We start from the raw sequence: 22,363 nt of genomic DNA, 5'->3' as shown, positions 1-22,363 counted from the left end.
CAATGTCGTGTCCATCGTACATGCATAACCGTGATTGAGTTAGCCACGTTACCGCATATAGCCCATGGTTGCTACTGTTAGACCATTAGAAGCAGAACTGAAGGCGGTTTTAACCCAAGAACGTATACATGCATTGCGCATTATCTCATTTAAAAAGCCTTCACACGCTTAGAAACCTAACTTCGTCACACACGTTCGTCCACGCGCGCGGTTCGTCGGTGTTCGTTCTTTACGTCTATCGAGTAATATCGAAGAGATGGCAAATCGAAAGCCGAGAAACCGAGATGTTGCCACGTAATAATGGATTTCTAGGATACCTGCAGGAATGCACGGTATGTGCTTTCGACTGCGTACCGTGCACTTCCTGCTGATCAATAAATCACCACGTCCCACGCCCTCGATAATTTTATTAATAACTTCGTCGACGATCGTTCAAAATTGGTAACCGTACGAGCGTTTCTCTAGCGGTGGAAGAAAAAGGTACGTGTACGAGCTGCGAAATCGATTATTCGAAATTATACGAGATAAGCGCCAGTCAAATATTTTGGCACAGAAATTTCAAAGATTTGAAAAAAACGGTGTTAACCACTTTGGTGTGTGAACGACTCGTGTAGTGATTTAGGGGTTGAATAACGTCAGAGTAAAGCTTCTATCGATGAGAGAGGTGATTAAGAGTTGGATATCGCTGGCAATCTAATCTCGCGCTTAATTAAGCATTGACGCAAAACGATTGTGTACTCGACGTATGAAACACTTAAAAGATCTTCAGAAAGAAAAAATAACAATAAATCGACGGTCGTGACGATCATTCGAACACTGATATTGCTTTAAGGCGATAAGCATCGCGAAACTTTTCTAAACCTTGTTGCGCGATCATTTGTTAACTAATATTAATGAACCCTAAAACTGACGAAGGATATAGATTTTTATTGTACAAACAGCATCTATTATTTAAAAAATTACAAATTAAATCACTAATATTATTAATCCAGTGTTTGTTACAAAGTGATTCCGACTTTATATGACGTAGAAACTTATTTATAAAATTGTTATTGTTATAGCCTTGGAAGACTAGTGATTTTTCCTATGAGTTAAAGCTATTACTTGGTCAGGATCCATTAGCAATATTTGCTTCTTACTGATTTTTAAAGTCTCATTTTCTATTTCGAATAAAAAAATTGGCATAATTATTTACCCTTTCGATATATTCATCCTTTACTGCTATATCACTGTGATTCCAAGGGGTAAATTCAAATCGAGGATAATGGAACAGATAATTGAATTATGCAAGAGAACTTCTTCAAGAAAGAGTATATTCTTTTGCCTAAATGTAAATGTAGAACGATCGAGAAGAAAGAAAAATGTATGCACAATAAATTTATAGTAAATAGATATAAAGGAATGGTGACTTTTCGAAGTATCTTGTAACCTAGGAGCTAAGAAGCTGATAGGATGAACGCGTTGTTGCAAACGTTAATTACATCCCTTTCATTCGCACCGAACACAGACAGCGAGTGCACTGTTATGGCAAATGACAAGTGGCCGTATAATCAAGATGCTGGCAGAAAACAGGAATTAGTAGATATACTCCATTCACCGGGTCAGGGATTTAGCTTGACGAGCTGCGATCAACTATTATCTCCGTATATTGGCATTAATCGAACAATAGCGCAATATCATCCAAAGATCATCAAATACCTTGCACCCTGTCTTTAGAAATTTCTATCATAGATACAGTGACAACGGTCGAGAGATTCGATTATCGTATGCTTTATTGAATTTTTTGAAGAAGTATACTGCTACGATATCGTGTGCTTACTAACGCTTACGTTATGATTCATGAATGTACGTTAGTATAATTAAGAGTTACAGAGGAAGGGATAGGAAAAGAAATGTGATTTTCACATTATTTATTAGCCCAATATTTTTTATTAATGGACCTGTATTTTATCAAAATAAAGATATCTCGGATTCATGGATATGGTTACGATAACGAGAATATATGTATGTGGATAATAAATATAAACGTGGAACGTTACAGTACTAGATTATTTTATGATTATAAGATATTTTGATAAAAATCTCGCTAAACGGATATTGCAAAATTTAGAGATTATCTTCTTCCACGTCTTTCTTCTTCTATCTTCAACTGGCATCTCATAATTTATTCAAGAAACTATCAATTTCACCTATAAGATCCTAATATATTATTTATTCTTTAAATTATTCTTTTTAGTGTACTATATTAACATGTACTAAGTAATGTAATAAATTTCGTTATACTTAGAAATTCATCAATTATTATGCATTAAGAATTATATTCATGGACCGTAAAGAAGTGGAATTATAATTCTAATATTATTTCTTGTTGAGGTTATTAGATGTATAAAGAGAGAAAACGCGTGGATAAAGTGCAAGGTACAAGATATATATATTTAATAGAGAAGTGTAATAATAAGTAGGAATACAATTCGAGCTGGTCCAGATCCGCACGCTAGCAGCGTTACCTTATAACTGAAAAACCCCGTAGCCAACGTCGCCTGTCTATTGTTTATGGTCTGCCTTCATGCTAGTCTTTTGTCTATATGCTGTCGATGGCTTCAGCGCTTGAGAAAACTAGAAAGACCAGATGTAGAGTTTTCGTAGAAGTGGTGATCACTTCAACATTTTTTACAATATCAAAAGCGAGCTAGATTTGCTCTAGAAATACACTAGCTTTTTTCATATTCAAAGTATTATTTTCATATTCAATGTATATACATAAACATTGATAATTAAGACGGTTGAAAAGGAACACAATGTAAAAACGTTCTAAAACGTAAGAAATCCACGTGCCATCGTCATAATTCATACGCATATGTATATTATATATACTCTTTGTCTTAGCTACTTAGCTGAAAGCACGTTATCTTTGGCTTACGCTATGAAAGGAGATAATAACGTATTGCAGAGACCTGCTCGCCAACTAAGTCCATTCGCAAAACCAGATTCGCGGAATTCGATCGCCGAGATTTTATTTAAGTGGCCATTCATGCCGGTGAATGCCAGTAGAGTGGGCGAAGTGTGCCTGACCTGTTTTTCGAGTGGCAGGCGAGTCTAAATGGAACTTAGCGATTAATCGCTCTTGGAATGATGCGTGTCAAAATCATTTACAAACTGAATCCTCTGCTATCGAAGAATTTTCAGTATACCAAACAAATACGTATTTCCTCTATTCGTTCTTTGTTCTCTTCGAAATTCTTTGTAAGAAATTTGCTGTAAGAAATTTTATATAATTCTTCAGCGATATTTCTCTTACGATTCTTTTCTCTTACATTTTGTTAAATGTGCAAAAAGCTAACATTTGACATTTACTCGAAACTCATGTAAAAATACAAGCAGCTTTCACGTTGAGAAATGTCAAGCAATTTCTCAAAATCATCATCGTATAATTCTTTTCTCCTTTTCTTACTAGCCAGGTAAGTTTCCTCGTTTTTCTCCTAAGTCTATGCGATTTCACCGCTCTCATCCAACAAGGAAAATGTAACTAATAAACATTACACTTCACGTGGCTTTTAGCTTGGCAATGTCGTTTATGGTAAAGAACTTTATTCGTCTGAAATTATAGAGGAGAAACATAAAATGGTTCACATATGAACCTTGCGAACGTTAAACTGATCAATTTCACATTTTGTGCATTTTTCGGATATATTAATATTGTCGGATTGGTATCGAATGTTTTAAAAAGAAATAATTTACTTCCATTAGATCATTTATCAAAAAGTACATTACATAAAATTTGATTATCGCGAGGATAACGCATAAAAATGCCTTCGAAAGCCAATGATATTGTACGTGTTACACATTGTCAAAGATAGAACAAAATAATGATTTTAAAATGAAAGTGATTTGACATAGTTAATTATTAACTTTGTAATAAGCTTGAAATCTACGATACGAGATGAAACAATAACTAGAAGATAAAAGACGCTAAGTAAAGTTTCCTTGGAACAAATGGGAAAAATTTCCATGATTTAAAAACAGAATAGTTTAACACGGTACTATTAATACTTCGATCTTTCCGAGTTCCGCAAAATTGTAGGATCTAAATAACAGAGAAAAGACACTGACAAAAATTTCGTTAGAATAAATAATTTTGACCAAGGTTTAAACAACCAGTTGGATACTCTGTCGATGCAATAAAAGGTTTAACTCCCTTTGAAGGAGAACATCAAAAAGGCATGTGCATCGATTTCACGAGACAGCAGGTCTCTGTGAAATACGTCTTTTTTCCGTGTCGCCTTGCACCGCTAATCGGAGCAATGATTATAGGCAATTTTCACTGGTTGAAGACCGGTTCCGGTATAAAAAGCGACAGGTATTTGCGTACGTAATTCTACGCTCGAACAAGACTCAATCGAAAAGAAAACATATATTACAAATTAATGTAAAACGATAACACAAGTCGATTTTGGAAATTACTACGTATGTATAATGGTCGTCAGTATAATTAATCGATCAAAACAGAATCTACGTTATTATAGTCGGAAATGAAATTTTATTTAAACGAGACATAAAATTAGAATTCTGGAAATTCAGCGAGTCCATTATTCCAACTCGTAAATAAATATTTCAAAGCGACCTTTCACTTCGATATAAAATTCAACAGTCTCTTTACTTTCTTATATTTCAAGTGCCTTTTCCTTCCAGTTTTTCTTTTCTATTTAAACCAAACGCCATCGAGTGATTCCCATTTCCAACCAGAAATTTCAAAACGGTAATTCCACGATATTACGACACTTGCTTTTCAGAATGTTTTCAATGCTTGTCGCCGTTCCAACAGCTCGTCGACAAAAGAAAGAAAGTTATTTAACCAGCTATCGAATAAATCTCAGACTGTCCAATGTATCTGCTCTTCTCGACGTTTTGCAGCGGAAAAAACGCGGAAATCGATGACAGATTTTCCTTTTGGCTTCTGTTTCCATGCACAAGTTTCAGAACGAGAATTCCACGATATCGCGATGTTTATCTTTCGAAACGTTTTCGATATTTGTCGATGTTTCAACAACTTGTCCGCGAAGGGAAGTTATTTAATCAGCTTACAAATAAATCCCAGGCTACCCAGAGAACATCTGCTACCGTCGAATAAATTCTCCCCCTCGACTCAGGGAGAACACGTGCTATTCTTTGCCCGCGTGTATTATCCGCGCGCTGCTGCTTCGTGCCAGCACAAAGATAGGATCGAGTCGATACGAGCAGGTAATAAGGCGATCTCTTTGTAATCGACCCCGCCTATCGTGTACCCGACTGCGCAGACTTTTCAAAGGGTATCTCTGCATATTGATGTTAATCTGCATCTTTAAACCATTATCGGGGAAAAGTAACACGGAGTAAAATAGTTTACCTGTAAACATATACCAGATTTTCCTGAATCTATTAATGGACGATATTGTGTTCATCCAACATATCATTTGTAATATTTTGTCGGCATTGTTAAGTCGATTCACCTTTTCTAAGTCTGTTTTTTCTTTTTTCTTTTTTTGTTGTGATTATGGAGATTATGGAAAATCCTGAGAATTTACTTGTGACGTTTATTTCGATATAAATGCCTGATATTATATCCTTTTCAACGTTATTTGGTTTTTACTGAGATTCCATGAGAATTGGAGAAATTGAAATGTTTTTTAGCGTTACGGTAAACCTTTCGCTTAAATCGCTAAAATTTGGAATCTTTGACTACATGAAGCTAGCAGGCTTTCTTATCTTGTCAATCTCAAAGTAAAAATGAATAAAAAATAATGTTCAGATAATTGACAATTTTATTAGAGTATCACAATCATTTTAAATCTATTACGAAATAATCTCAACTTTGCCAATATGAAAAAATGATCATAGAAACGGTTTAAATAACAAGGAAAACATTCTCTAAGATTAGCCAAATGGCCATACAATTTCACAAAGTTCAGATATAAATACTGAATAAATTTCTATTATTTCTTATACGCCAAAAGATACATCCTAGTAGAATGCATAAAATTTAATACCAATGCATATGAAGCTAGGAATTTCTTGAATCACCACGTAGAAATATTTCAAAGAACAAGATACCAATGTTTGTCTTGGAATATCTAATCGTTTCGGATGCTAATCGCGAGAAAGAGTTCAGAATATATATAGCGTGTGCATTAAGATTATTGAAATAACCTGGTCCCTACCCCTTCTACGCGAAGACGGAATGTCGCGCGAATAAGGAAATGAATTATCGAGCGTAAAATGGTGACACCGAGATAAGTATTCGAGATCAGAAAACGCTAATGGGAATAGTATTCTCCAGAATATGATTCGTATCTAAAGAACGCGAAGAAGAGTATCAGGGGCTTGATAAATCCTCGAAAAAATGTAATCTTCAACTTGGTGAAATGCGTATTATGTAATGGCCAAGGTCAATCTGTCTTCTATCAGAAAGTAAATGAAATGTGTACTTTATCTGAATAAATATATCTGTGACGATGAAAGCTGCCTGAAGCTTTTGCATATATTTTCGTTTAATATAACTGACGTTTAATATGACTTTGCCAACAGATCACTTTATTGAAAAAATATAGAAGTTTTATCGAAATGCTATATTTCATTTAGTTTTGTTTATATGTCGAATAAATTCATTCGTTGAATGACGATTATAATTTGTTAGCAATTTTGAAGCATTCAGAATATATATCTGGCACAATTTTCACTAATTTCACTAATAGCTACCAGCAGAAAAGTCTGCTGCAGATCCAAACAACTCTACGCCTAAAGCACGATCTGCTGAGCAAAGCCTTATCGACGAACCCAACTAGCAGACTTCAGACAAAGGAATCCTTTCCTTTCATCTTCTCTTCTACGAGTACCCAAACTACTATTGCCTCTATCTAGACTCTTCATGCATTCCAATCAAATTCCAAAGACTTCTCTAATCCTTCAAAAATATCTCTACATACTCCTCGACCTATTTTCTACAGCGTCATTCCTATTATAATAATCGCCATAATTTTCAGAAAAATTACTCTGCTCCCTGCCTTCCGCCAAAACTTAGCCGACTGAAAACACAGAAAATATCACATTAAACTAGAAAATCTCTTATCGTACACACTTTGACCCGCCCGATTAAATGTTCCATCCCGAAAGCGTTCGTAAATCGTCCGAATCTAAAATCGTATTATTACATGAACAACGTTTTCACCTGATTGATTTTCGTTTAAAACGCGAATTATGAAACTTATGGAGTACCGTGTTGATTTAACGATTTCGTAAAAACATTGTTTTATAAGCAGAATTAATTGTTGCCGTTGATACGTGGCTTCGAAATGGTCGAGAAAGATCGAGGATCTAATTTTACTCGCATCAAAAATATTGAGAATTCGGCTTGTTCCGATGCTTCGAGATATATATAAGTAACGCCAATTTGAAAATTATTCGAATTTGAAATCTCCGGAGATTAAAAATTAAAAGTATCGAATTTAGAGGTTCGAGCTTGATTCCTGGATCAAATTTGAAGATTCGATTCCAGAAATGTTCGTAGATCGACGTAGCCTAAAGCCGTGTCCCCATTTTCCGTTATTAGAAGTTAAATAGAAACTTCTCGGGAGAAACTTGACTTATTAATTATTAGTAAATCCCCTGTTACTTCTCTGGCAACTCGCGCCAGGGCTTCTTCTTAAAGAAAGAAAACAGGGTACAAGTTCTTTATCACGAAGTAACGAAGCGTTAGAACGAAGCTTTGCGACGGCGGAACTATGCTAATTAGTCGGTACGATTTAATGAATATTCAACTTACCCGAGGGTGGAAAGAAAGCCGGATACGTTGCCTTCGGCGTATAGGCTGACGATGTCGCCCAGATGCAGGAAACTCGCGGAGCCGAGGATCTCGCCCATCTTGATGCTGTTGTGTTCGGAGTCTCTCGCTCTTTCTTTCTCTCTCGCTGCCCCAAAGTCGTAGAAATTCAACCTCTTAGCCGAGTGAATTATTCATGGCTACACCTACGGGGGTAAAAATTATCTTTACTGTTCGTCGATGGCAAACGGAGCACCGGATGCTTCACGAGAGTGTTTCTTTATTCAAGATCGAATAAAGGGTTCAAGATTTACGAGAGTCGCAAAGTAGTGGACTGTGAATTTTCATGCATTTATGGGAAATTTATGGCTGCGAAAAATCAGAGAACGCGCGTAATATGCGAAAATATATGTACAAGCTGTGCAAAATATAACACCCGATATAAATGAAAGAAAATCCGTGCCTAAGTATTAATTAGGTATATTCCACCAGGTATATTCTTCTGGTCGTGTTTATAAAAATATAAATTTGCATAAATATCCACAGTCTACTTATAAATGGAACAGCAGAACCTGTTCTCGAAATTTCATATTTTCATTTCCTTTTTGTCGAAAGCTTTATAGTACTTTTGAATTATGAACGGATGTTTATTATAAAATTGGCGTAGACGTTCATAAGAGAATTTTTTGGATTTGGACATATGTAGAATCATAAATGTCTGATTGTTGATCGTTTTCAATGGATATGTACCATTCGCAGCTGGGATCTTAGCTAACGGAAGGGGATACAGGTCTGAATCGTTTAACAGGACCACCTTCTGTGACACGATATGAAAAATACGACATGCTATAGAATATTTTACAGGAACAGGCCGTTCCTATTATTCACAGAAATAGACGCATCTACGTTCAAAGGTCGGAGAAACGGACAACTTTCCATCCATGTATGATATATTAATCGATTCGATTCCAAATTTCATGTCTGATAGAAAATTTCAATCTAAATCCATAAATCGTAATTGTAATCGTAATTGAAACTCGTTGAAACACTTGACACAAGTAATATATTGCTAGATAATGAAATTATAATAATAATTATATTATAATTATAATGATCCACAGTTGTACAAAAGAATTGCTAAATTCAAGCTAACGAGCTTTAGATATTTTGTATTTGCCATTATTATACCAACAATATGCAGGTAGTTTTCGTAAAATTAACATATGTCGATTTTTATTCCGTCAACTCACCGTGGAATTAGCTAAACAAAGATGATACGTTTTTAAAACTGCCATAAAAATATCATTTGAAGAATCAGTATATTTGGTGTAATTTTTAAATCCAAGGCAATTATTACAAACTGTCATAAACCTGAAGGCAACGAATCGATTTATACATCTAATACTTCCACGGTAAACATGTTATTACGAGCGAACCGAAAGTGATGGAAAAAATTCTTGACCGATATAAATCGCTTATATACCGTCAAATTGTTTATCGATCCGTCGTGAAACTATTTATAAACAGGATGAAAACCGGAATAATATCCGGATAAACTGAATGAATCGCATTTCCCAATCGAATAAACGAGACGGATTACACGTGCCTCGTTAACTCTGCGATTCATATATTTCCAATTGCTATTATACTCTGGGACCAGAGTCAGGCAATTGCAACTGAAATTTTTGCATCCCCCTGGAGACTTCCGGTCGCTTTCAACGTGTTACGCGATCCTTCTGAAATAGGTCAGATTAAACTTGATTTCACGATGGAAATTGCTACCTTTCTCCTGTCCAACTGAATCCACCACGAAAACGAAATGAAGGAAATTGGTCTACCCTGTATTTCCTATCCTTGTAATGAGCTTGCTCTCTAAATTTCCACTTTGACAAATGAAAAATGAAGGTATTAAATAATTATTTCTTATTAAGAAGAATTTGTTTAGGTTTTGATTATTTATCAATTATTATTGGGAGTTGTTTTGTAGTTGAAGAATGTTCTTAAAAGGTTTGATTGGAAATTCAACAGTCCAAAGAGCTAATTTTCTACGTTATAAAACACGATATATATGTTATGTTCAAAAATTGAGGAAGTAACTTTAAAATTAATTCGAATTATGTTATAAAATATATCTAACTTTTATAATAGAGAAGCCCAACCTCTAGAATATACAATAATAATATTTCCTAATAATATGCTAGAATAAAATTTTCTTGAAAACGAAGCCTTAAACGGAAAAATTTTGTTCTGCATTACCCACTTATTTTCATACATAGAACGACCTTTTGTCGATTATCTAGTTTTGCTCAACCTTAAATTAGCCACGTTCGAGTACACCTGATAAATTTTCAATCTCTATTTTTTCAAAAACTAAACCGATGAGAAAATTTTATTCCACATTTTTTTTCTTATTTTTCTACAAGGAATTACGCTCCACTTGCTTCTCATGTTATTCATATTATTATTATTTATATTATATTTATATTTATTTACATATATATATTATAAATATATATAATAAATATATATAATATATATATTATATATTATATTAATATATATATATGTAAGTAATATATATATAAATTCATAAAAAAGTAACTCTTTCAATCCTAACGAAACGTTCCTAGTCGAACTGAACCAAATTGTTCGATAATAATCGTAGCAATAAAATTATTCTTCGATGTTGCTTAATGTCAAAGCTCATTCGAAAATCCGTTCCACTGTTAGCTTCTCGTCTCATAGTGCGAGTTGGCAAACATTTCTGCCACATCTGACTTTCGACGATCGTTCAATTATGTTGAACTGTGTACCTCGTTAAATCTTCGCGCCAGCTACACAAACCTTTCCACCATATTTTCCACCACAAGAACATTATCATCGATTTCTTTCTGCAAAACTGAACCCATATCTAGCTGTTTACACGTAAGCCTAAGGTTGAAGGTCAGTTTATTTCTAGATATAACCACGGCATTCTTCCTTTGCCTCGAAGACATCTTGATTACAGATAGCTTCACCCCAGGGAATCTCTTCGCTCGTCTTCCCAACGAATTTAAAAGAAACAAAGGAAAGCTCTTCGCTTGTCAATTAATTCTTAAAAGAATTTGCTGCTGCACGGAACGAAACTTTGCTCAGTTCGAGGCATCAACTGACTCTCAATTAGATGTTTTTCGTGATTGCAATTGTTTCGAGACGATCGATTGGTAAATCTCTCTTAATCTAGACAATTTTTAAATCCTTTTATCGATAGATTAGGAACGGAGTTAGCAAATTAAAATGGAGATAGCAAATTCACTGCTATTCGAACGTGATAATTCTTTTCCTGAAAGTGCAGACCTTTCACATTAAAGATACTGCTATCTTTGTTTAGGTAATAATTAAACTACGCACATTTATACAAATTCATATCGTTCTAAATATATTCGAAATAAATGAAACTTGGATAGAAAATCGTCGTGCGTATTAAATATCATAAACAGCGCTATAACTCGAATATTTCATATATTTTTGTGCATCATGTGCATCCTATAGATCTCTGCATAAAAATCCGCAATCGACTAATAGCGTTTGCTTTAAACATTATTTCCCATTTCTTATCTTTCTAAATCACGTTGTTAAAACGCATAAAAATTAAAACGCAGCTGTACGTGTTACGTATATTACTGCGCAACTAAGTTTTACATGATCAATTTCCATTCAAAAACCTGGCCAAAGAGAAGCAGAATGTTAAATTCGTATCCAAGCGAATTTACATAACGTTTGTCGTAATAATAGTACACAATACAGCATAACTTTCATAACCATTAAACTGCAGTTACAGTGTAGTAGTAAACAGATAAAAAAAAAGTAGGTTAAACAGAAAAGCAACTTGTAAGTTTATTTTACGTGCCATTTTACCGAACAACATTTTAGACTTTAGAAGATCAGTAAATTTCTTGGTTGAATGTTATCACTGTATCTTAACGTGGCTGTCTTTACGATGATTCAGCGTGGATTACAGCCTCTCATCCCTCTTATAACGCTTTAATTTTAAGCTTCTTAAGCGCGAAACCCTAACAGTTTCGTTTGTCCTGGCCTTATCACGGGAGTAAAAAAATCAATCTTTTCTTTTTCCATAAAATATATATCCAATCGGCTGACGCGTCTATCGTACAGAATGATCGTTTAGCGTTTATTGTGCAGCAGGTTTCTATAGCTGGGCAGTATCAGCCGCAATTTGTAGCTCTATTGTTGAGCAATTAAATCATTCGAAGCACCAGCGTGACTACTTTGCCGCGCAGAGAAACGCACCGGAGGGTATTACGATTTGATTTTGTATTGATTTGTTATTATACGAGCCGCGTTTTCACCAAGCTATTTGACTTTTGTTTGAAATCCGGACCATGGAATAAAGAGCAACGTGTTATGTTCACGATTTCATGGAAAGATTATTTTATAAACAGAATTTTAAGTTCTCCTTTTAATTTTTCAAAATTTACTTTCAATTTTAATTCGAATTTTATCAGTTAACAATTAGAAAGCTTTGCTTTTCTCTAGCTTTTTTTGGCGAAAATCTGAATAGCAATTTAACAGTTCGACAATTTATATTCGTGACGTTTTCACGATGATTTGAAATTTAGATTAACTGGTTTAACTTCAAAGTTCGGAAACTTCAATTTCTCTCGCCCTATTTTCTTTTATCTCCAAGACACAATCCGCTCGCGTAATTTGTCTGCCAATTGCTTTGGAGAGCATATTACAATTTCCTCGATCATTGTTACCGTATAGACTACTCGTCTCCGTTTAAACTATTCTGTGATACCAATGTATATACGCAACTATCCTATGTGAGCTACTTTCTCCATCCAAGATTCTATATCTATGTCGAACTTCCTTGTAATACATAGTCAAATGTGTTACTTCATTCAACAACATTCTATTCTTGGTGTTCATTCATAGAAAAAGCCACGAGACCAGCACGAACGCACGATGAGTCACGGGGGTAGATTCAATTTTTATCTGGGATAATCAACGTCACGTTTAAACGCTCATCAATAAAAAGATGAACTGAACTATCAAAATTTCATTTAATTTATTCTTAATTAAAGCGTATCTGTTAATTAATATCCATCATTTCAAATCAAATGCTCCTATTATAAATTTCGCAACAAAGCAAAGCGACGATAGCTTATATTTTTATTCGGAAAAATTAACGATTCATCGTTGAAAAATTTATCGTTGTAAGAAGTTCCAAGATTACAGTAAAATAATAGAATTCATAAACAAAAAAAATTAGAAAGACATAGGAAATTTAGTTGGTCTTCTCAGTGTGGTATATTTTAATAATTTGTTCAACACCTGCGACCAAAAAATTTCATCAGCTTGGTTTTCTGTTATTTTTCTTTTTCTTCTTATATGTAATATGTATGAGTTCAACCACATGCCGTCTATACAATGGAGAAATACTTGTAGTTGTAGCATATATGTAGTATAGATTTGTATAGTAGTATATGTGTTATATATATTCGAAAATAGCCGATATAAGGTGGGAAAATAAAAAATAATCAACAGTTTATAAAAACGGATCAGTATACGAGGAATAACCGATACATCAAAGAAAATAATCAAATTTTTCTTCGTAAAATATATAGCAGCTTTAAAGACGATGTAAAGTAAACATATCACTAAACGATATCTTTATTACTCCTTACTAAAGTTTGTAATTTTTATAGTAAATGACAACTTTTTATTTTACGCGACGAGCATGCTCGTCAAAAGTACCGCGATGAAGTTTTTGTTTAACTCGTATACTCGTCGAACGCAGTTAACCGATCAATCGAAGATATATAGTCTGTTTTGATATAACTGTACTTAAAAGATGAAAAATCGCAGATGAATTGAGATATTTCAACATATCTTGAAGAATGAACAAACTTGAGATAATAGATTTCTAAAAACGCGAAATTAAAAATTAATAAAGTCACGGGAATTTTAATTAAGTCGATGGTAAGTTTTGCGAATGTAGATATCATACAGTGAAATAAAAAATCATACAAAATAATAGGCCTTCGAGTAAAAGAATTATTATTGCTGTATGAACTCTCTGCTGGTTAAGAGTTTAATACACACGCATCATCGAATAATATATTCCATCGATATAAATAGACGACATAAATATTAGATAAACAAATAAAATCAGAACGCAATGAAGTCATAACTAGGCTGTAAATCTAATTAGAAGTACAGCAGGCCGTTTCAATTAGTGAAAATTCAACAAACTGTACAAGCTGCCGTTAAATTTATTACCAATCTGGTCGTGTATTAACATATCTCTGTAAAACCGGTCCTGCTTCCATTCATTTATATTACTGCCTCTATAATGCAACTTTACATAAAGAGAAACTTAAATAACACACCTTGTGCTTCATTTAAATGCCACATCTTTTAATTATTCACGGTGAGTTTATAAACTTGATATAACACGATTAAACAATTCGCAACGAGTGTTACGTGTTAATGTGTTTAACAGTTAATCTGTAAAGAATATTTTCAACGTTTTGTCAAGCCGATGCGAGAACAGCGTTAAACATACGCGCGTGAACGAACTAAGCCAAGAATACACAATACCAGTGATCAGAAATTAAAATCACACTGCTCTAGCTCCCTCTGGATCTCCATTGAAACGATTCGCGAAAATAAATCGGCTGGAAAAAGTCAGAGTGAAAATAACCAGAATTCACCGAGCAGTCATTAAAACGAGCATTATTTCGTTAAGTTACCTACGCCGTTTGATATTCCAATGATCTCGGATTCAAAGGTATTTCTTTCGCGCGTACCATACGTACGAAGAGAACGAGTACGAAGAGAAGAGAAACGTGATAATTATTTCTGTTCGTCCTTTTATTCTAACGTCATTCTGTGACCAAAACGGACATTGTAATATAAAATAAGTAAAATAAGCTAAACTGTTAGATCTGTTAGGTCTAAAGATACAATTGACGAAGTACAAGTACAAGGGCAGACAACATATTTAAGATTACGAAGAGGCTGATGTTTAGCACCAAAATGAGATAAAAGTACAAACACAGAGTTAATTAAAAAAGATGGAAAATGTGACTTGTCCTATTGTCCTCTATTGACTTGTCCTCTGCAATCTTTAAATATTTTCTCTTTCTTTGTCCCTTTTTCCCCTGTTTATCAGAATTTAACAGTGTTCTGAAATGAGAACGCTATTTTATATGGAAATGATCGGCTGACAAATTGTTCACGGGCCGTTAACGTGAACGTTTCGTCTGAAAAAATACAGTCCACGAATAATCGCTGGCTGTGCTCGAAATAATCGTAAAACACAGCGCGTTCAATGCTGTAAAACGGACGTTCTTAATTCACCGCAACGCTACAAGTTGAAAAAATTTCGTACGACGCATAGACGATAATCGAAGATGAATGAGATTAATGGAATTTTACAAGCACCATCGATGAACCCCGTACTACGTACGATATTCATAAACAGTCCTTACGTTTCTTCTTTCGTTTTTATTTCTCCTTGCTTTTCTCTTTCTTCGTTTTTGCGAATGAGACGTTAATCGAATTTAAATCGAAATCGTCGAAAGAAGCATCGATAAAATACTCCAAAGTCTCCATAACGACGTTAATTAAAAATGTTGTAATAGAAATAAAGATATCTATAACATAAAAAACTGTAAGCACGAGCTTAAGATTTCAACAGAGCCTGTCGACGCATAGATACGGTTTCATTAGATCGTCAATTGCCAGTCAATTGACGATTATTGTTCGATCACTGGCACATCCGACGAAGAAATAAAAGAAACATCTGCTCGTCCCCTCTATTTTTTTTTCTCTGCTGCCTCTCGATAGCTGTTTTCTTCTTTTTTTCTCTGCACAGAAGATCAAACATCGTACAGAGCGTTGAAAGAGCCAGCCTTTTTACTTTCTTTCTTATTCTGAATCCAATATCAATATCATACAAATTAATAACGTTCGAAAGTCACAAAGAACGTAAAAATAATTCGCAAGACCTATTTTCAATTTTATACAGGTCATTTTTCCCTATCAAACTTATTGCAATGGAAATAGCAGCGAATTATTTGTCTTCTCGGCTCCATCTACTCAATCTTATCCAATAAGGAATAAACGAACTTTGATCAATACTTGATCAAATCAAATTGTAATCAAATCTTATTAACGCTTGTAATATATATATTACAAGAGAAACTAAGTTACAGTTTAAAAACTTATAAATTTACTTTAGTAAAAATTACAATTAAAATGGACAAGTATATCTACCGATTTGTAGATATAAGCATATTCGTGAATGATGTACATGTTTCTATATCGTTATCAAATGGAATCACGAGATTGAATCCGAAACGCGTTGGATCAACGAGAGACGATATCCAGGACTACGCGCAAGAATCAAAATTTCAAGCAGCGAATCTGTCGCCGCAGAGCAGCGTATTGCATAATGCAATAATTAAACGGATTTCAAGCCCGTGCACCTTGGCCTCTCCTCGAGCGACGGAGAACCCGGAACGACGACGCGACGACGCGAATCGCGTACACGCGCGCGCTTTTCAATTTGTCCTGGTTGCATAACAATAAAAGACTATTCCATTTCACGAGAATATAGTTTTCATAACATTACAGAATCGTGGTCGTATATCACGTTACAACCATATACAGTTTCGTTTTCCCAAGGCTTTTCACGACACGCGTCGCCTACGCTTTCCTCGTCTATCTTTTTCCTCCACTTCTTGTTTCTTTTTTACCTTCCTCGATAGTTGCATCTCACGCTTCGCGAACGATCGATTTAACGCGACACCGATGCTCATCGATATCCGCCTCGATATAAATATTTGCCGTACACGTAATTCCGCGCGTGCAAGCTAGATACACCAGATAAGCATTTTTTTTCTTTCTTTTTTCTTGAATTCGTCGGCGAAAGAAATTGGACGTTCACCCTTTGACGGTGTAGCAGGAGCGACGAAGAATTCGGAATTACAGATTTAGAAAATCATTGTCTTATCATCTAAAATGTCCTGCGTTTCTAGCACGAGATGCAACAACTTTTTGCAGGAAAAACGTACACGAAACGTAATTCGTGTCTGGTCTTTTTTATTTTTTAACTAAAGTATTCTGATAGTTAGATAGTCGAAAGTTAACTCACAACGATGGTGAACGGTGAAAGTGATCTGTGTCTTAACGTATCGTCGAATAAACATTAATCGATGCTTATTTTCTCGTGTGATCTACAATTTCATAATTTAGTTACATACACAGATATAGTTCTTCTGTGATATAATTACAGTGTATATACATATATAATACATACATTACATATATAATAATTAACAGCATAGATATAGATATATAATTACAGATATACTCGTAAAAGTAACGTAATACAATGAATTACTTTGCTAAAAAGTAAAAGAAACATAGATATTAAATGTATTGAATAGAAATAAAAAATGTTACAGAGTATTATTTTGATCTCCTGGAGAAAATCAGAACATGAAAACTAAAATCGAACAATAAAAAATCTTCCGGCCTTCGATCACGTTATGGTCTTACGATTTCATTTCGAACGTTTAAGAAATTTATGATATATACAATAATTGTTGTTATTTCCGTATTTAGAGATAGGATCGTAATAGTTACTATTTTATTCTTTGGATAAATCTATCACAACGTTCCGAGGCGAAAAACCTTTATTGCACTTTCTTACATGGACTAGGGATAAAAACAAAAGAACATCTTAAACCTATCGATAGTATCTAGAACTATCTTCTAGTTACTATTTATTGTAACTAGCGCATCTGCATATGGATGACGAGCGCAAACTCACGTTGTCATTTTCAACAATAATTAATACAGCTTGCCCGAGTTTGTCTCCCGTGTGGTGATGGCCAAAGGGCTAAAAAGAGAGAAAATAATTGGTTCGAATTTTGTAAAGGGAAATTGGTTAGTGGGTTGGTGAAAGATGGTCCAAGGCCATTTGGCAACTTCTTCAACGAGTTATTTTTGATTGACGAGGGTCTTTTAGAATAGTTCAAAGACCTGTTAGACAAGGCCGTTTTAGAAAAGACGTAACATGGTAATGGAAATGGAGTCGGAAATGGAGCGAATATTTGAAATTCGAATGGCAGTGGAGTTATCGAATCGGCGTAAATGGATCACGTGACGTGCAATGGAGAAAATTTGATATGCGCATGGAATTTGAATGGTTCGGGAGAATTCGAGTCTTTCGAAATATTTCAAATTACAGATGAGATGTACACGCGTATATCGAATGTTCCGTTCTTTTCCTTTTCCTTTTTCTTTTTCTTTTTTTTTTTGGTTAAGTTGCTTCAAACGTAAAACCAGGGTTTATATTCCGTTTCGTCTTAAACGTTGAATCGGAACCGGAAATTTTGAGTATCCATTGCGAAAAAGGATTATATAGCGGGGTCCTCTCTCGTGGTGTGTTTACGATGATACGTGACCTTGCTCGACAGGTCGTTGAACTCAACTTAAAAGAGGCTATCACCCTACAGAGTAAAAAATAGAACGTTTCATTAAATCTTCCTAAGGCTCTCGATTTCGCTGTGCGTTGCGAAAATAATCCACTTCCCGCGAATTAAAAACACATAAAACGTTCGCGAATATGTAGAATTTCGAAAGATTTTGAAAAATCACTTCGATCGAGGTTCTTTTCAATGAATCCATTCATTGGGTCGTATAAATAATACTTTGCGGATAAGTAGAAAATTATAAGATCCGTAAAAACGTCATCGATAAATTTCTAACGACGTTTCTTCAGATCTCAAACGAATCCCTTAATTGCTGGTAAAAATGTATGCTTGCTAAAAACATTATCTATTTAGAAAAAATACGATAAATTCCGTGAACGTTTTTTATTCAAACAAAGAAAATGTCATAACTCGAAGTTATCTAACGGATCGCTGGAAATGAATTAATTTCGAAAATATTTATCGCGTTCGCTGAAAAAATTCGGACATGAGATGAATGGCTGATATCCGAATACATTGGCCTCTTTTTCAATTGCCTACGGTGTAACAGTTCGGGATAGCAGTTGTTGTCACGAACGAGCGATTTTCATATGATTATACAGATGACAATAATTCATATTTGAACATTAGATAATCCGATAGTTCTCGAGATGATAAGTACAATCAAAGTGTGATAAATATAATATAGTTACTAAATTGCAATTACTTTGTCCAAATGTATATTTCTACGAATATAAATAAAAGAATGACACCTAAATAGAGGATTAAAATACTTTACGTATTTTAAATATTAAAACAGTTATTATACTTTGTATATTTTCTAGATTTGTTCGTGTAACATAATTATGAAAATCGAGAAACGTAATATTTGACTCGTTTGTTCATTGGACAAGTGAAGATTTCCGCATCCGTAGCTTTTGCCGTAAGAGGAGCAAATGTGGTATATGTTAGAGAGTCGATACTCTGCGATATCGATTTCAGGTCAGTCAAATCGAAGTGCACGAAAAGAAGGAAGTTCAAGCGATTCACCACCCGCGCGAAATGTCATTAACCCTTTGCGGGATTTGCCGAGTGTACGTCGCGACCCACGCTGCATACGATGTATAATGCGATATATCCGTTTTGCATCGAAATAAAACTAATAATAGAAAGTTTCGATCATCGACGCAACAATATGCATGCATTTATAATCTACCGCCAATGATACGGAGGAAGGATATGCGAGAAAGATATGCGAGAAAGATACACCGAAGATGAAATCGAGTTGGTCAAGTCATTGGCCTTTACTAGACGAAGTTACGTGGACGTTTTTACGATAAACGCGATGCAAATAACGTACACATGCTGCACAAGGTAGTCGCAGTCGTTGATACTATGATTGATACAAATCGTTCATTGTCTTTATTTTTCTAACTTTGTTTAAACAATATACTATGTGATCGTCTTTGTAATACGAAATTATCGTAATAATTTTCATTCGAATAAATCTTGTAAAATACGTGAAAAGGGACTTGATCTTTTCCTTTGCATTATTTTCTTTTGGTGTAAATTTCATATCTCAGTTGTCGGTAGAATTGTAATGGTAAGCCTAAAAGAATCATACTATATCGTTAATTTAGATATAACCTCTTGTAAATGACCTTATGTAAAATATTTGAAAACAGGTTTTAATTTTCCTCTGGTGCAAGTTCTATGTCTTAATCGGCGATATAGCTGTAGCCTTAAATTTGAAAATTGAAATTAAATTATATTTGAAAAAGCGTAATAAACGATTCTTATTGAGAACTACTGCGTGTCAACAACGAATGAAACAAAAAGAAACAATTGAAAGATCGTGACTACGCTTATTATCGCCGCTAAGCGGAAGTAGTAGTAACCGAATCAATTTCGCGCGTTCCCCTAATATCAAACAAATTAAATTCATTCCACGTTCCATTTTCGTAGTTTTCGTGTTCGCGGCCGAAATCGTATGCGATAACACACACACGATCGGCGTAAAGCGTGGCGTGCTATTGAAAGGAGGATAAATAAAACGTGCCGATTGAAATCGCTCGTGTGGAATCTTCTATAAGACGAATCGCATAAATCCTACACAATTCTCCAGGAACGACTAAGTACATGCGCTCACGATAGGAGCTCCTTCTATCGAGGAGCTAGCTAGATGATTCTATGTATAGGTATATCAAATTTATAATTGAAAACAAAAATTAGATAGTATATTAAAGTAAATAAGATATACAGAATTTAATTCTGATTTAATAGTTGAGATTTTGCTCAGTCATAAAGATAAGAATCGTAACGTTAGAATCGTGTTCATTAAAATAGTTCGTCTCCTATAGGTTTAGAAACTAGCATAGTTACGATAAATAGGATACTTGACATCAATCATTCTTAACCACATTAATTTCTTTTTAAAATCTGTGCTGCGACAGTCGTTTGTATTGTCGATAGCGCTATTAACGCTTGTTAATATTATTCAGGAATTTTACGAATAGGAAGGATTTCAGCTCCAAAAAGGTGTAGAGACTTTAATTGGCAACGACTTCAAATAGACTGTGTGCGCACAGAATAACAACACGCTCTTGCCACAGTCGAAGGTATCGAGAGATTCGAACGCGAAGGAAATTAACTTGGCGGCTAACGTCAAGCGGATCTGCCGTTGAAAAAGCCCCGTTCTAATACTGTCAGCTGATGCCTAAAAGTATGCAGAGCTTATTACAAAGGATCGAAACACGCAGTCGATTCTGCACGCACGTTCCTTCAGTCGTCTAAAGAAAAATGTCTGTCCTATGTTAGTTGACAGATCTATTAAAACTTATTGACATGTTTCTCACGCACACCAGTCACCCTACGATTTGTCCTATGGAATAAAATCTAACCTATCGAGACATATAGGACAATCAAATATTTCACGAAGAAAAACAATGCAAGTAAAACATACAGAAATATTCATAGATATCGAAGATTGCAAAGGAAAATGAACCGGAGGAACGAAAATAAAAGAAAATTTGTACTTTGAACTATCGGCGTTAGCTGAGAGAAGAAGAAAAAACGTGTTTACTCACGTTCTGGTCGCCTGTACCAGTTCCGACACTTTCGGAGCACTTCACGTTGTCGATCGAAATCGTTGAACGTAGTGCGGTAACGCACCGGTCTTACGAATGCCGGAACACGTTCCTCGAATGGCCAAAAATATTTCAAACTACGTTCACGATGGTTCGTCGATGCACCTCAACGAAAAAGGCGAAAACGTTCGTGATTTTGCCTCGCTAGTTGTTCGTGTAAGTACGTGTCACGGATACTGTTTTTCTCTTCTGCACAGAATTTGTAAACGTCCACTACGTTTGATACACAGACAGGATTGGTTGAAACGTTCACGACGCTGGATTATATCGAAAACGTGCAACTTGATTATGGTCGTAAAATCACCGATACGTGCGTACGTATACACGAGAGTTTAGAAGACGACGCACGAGCAAAAACGTTCGCACCGCTCGGTGGTTCTGGCACGACTGGAATACTGGAAGCGGACTCGCCTCAACTTTACATATGGCTGCGTATCGTCCAATGATCAATCGACTCCAACTTTTTCAAATACTTTTGTGGATTTTCGAGTTTTTTCTATCGGTATAGGAATAATATAACTCCTATTATCTAGAAAAACAAACAAACAATGAAAGTAGTAATTATTGTTTAATGCGATAATGAAAAACATCGTTTGCTGATAAAATAAACGGCCTTGAAAGACTTTACATAAAATGTATTTTTTTAATAAATATCAGTTAATGGATATTATTATTTATTATTTATTCACTCATAATTTTTTAATAACGAAAAAGAATATCTTTTAGCACTCCGAGAGTACGAGATATTTTCGCCTATTAAACTGATAGACCCATCGATATTGTAGATATTCTTGGATACATATTGCCATCTGTTTATTACAGACAAGGCACAGCGAGGTAAAGATAGATGCAGAATGGACGTGATATCACCGACCAAGTAGTCAATGGTAACGTGAAACGCTTTTTCCCGTCCCACGTTTTGGTGATCCCCGATC

General features: G+C 34.9%; 1 protein-coding gene across 16 annotated transcripts in view; it reads right to left on the bottom strand.

Moving 5' to 3' along the window:
* Positions 1–21,835, bottom strand: part of LOC100643559 (inositol 1,4,5-trisphosphate receptor) — a 49,896-nt gene extending 28,061 nt beyond the window's left edge. For 15 of the 16 annotated variants that reach the window (XM_048413718.1, XM_048413743.1, XM_048413774.1 and 12 more), the window contains exons 1-2: positions 21,369–21,835; positions 7,796–7,998 (exon numbers count right to left, since the gene is read on the bottom strand). In XM_048413718.1, coding sequence (XP_048269675.1) covers positions 7,796–7,893 — 98 coding nt within the window. In that variant the 5' untranslated portion in view covers positions 7,894–7,998; positions 21,369–21,835. Of the gene's footprint in view, positions 1–7,795; positions 7,999–17,639; positions 17,709–21,368 lie in introns of all 16 variants that reach the window. The other variant, XM_048413724.1, reaches the window with a different exon arrangement.
* Positions 21,836–22,363: the final 528 nt, after the last annotated feature.

This window comes from Bombus terrestris, chromosome 2 (genome assembly GCF_910591885.1).
Source record: "Bombus terrestris chromosome 2, iyBomTerr1.2, whole genome shotgun sequence".
NCBI classification, from domain to species: domain Eukaryota; kingdom Metazoa; phylum Arthropoda; class Insecta; order Hymenoptera; family Apidae; genus Bombus; species Bombus terrestris.
The sequence above is the reverse complement of the archived record's forward strand: the minus strand, read 5'-3'. Positions and strand labels throughout refer to the sequence as shown.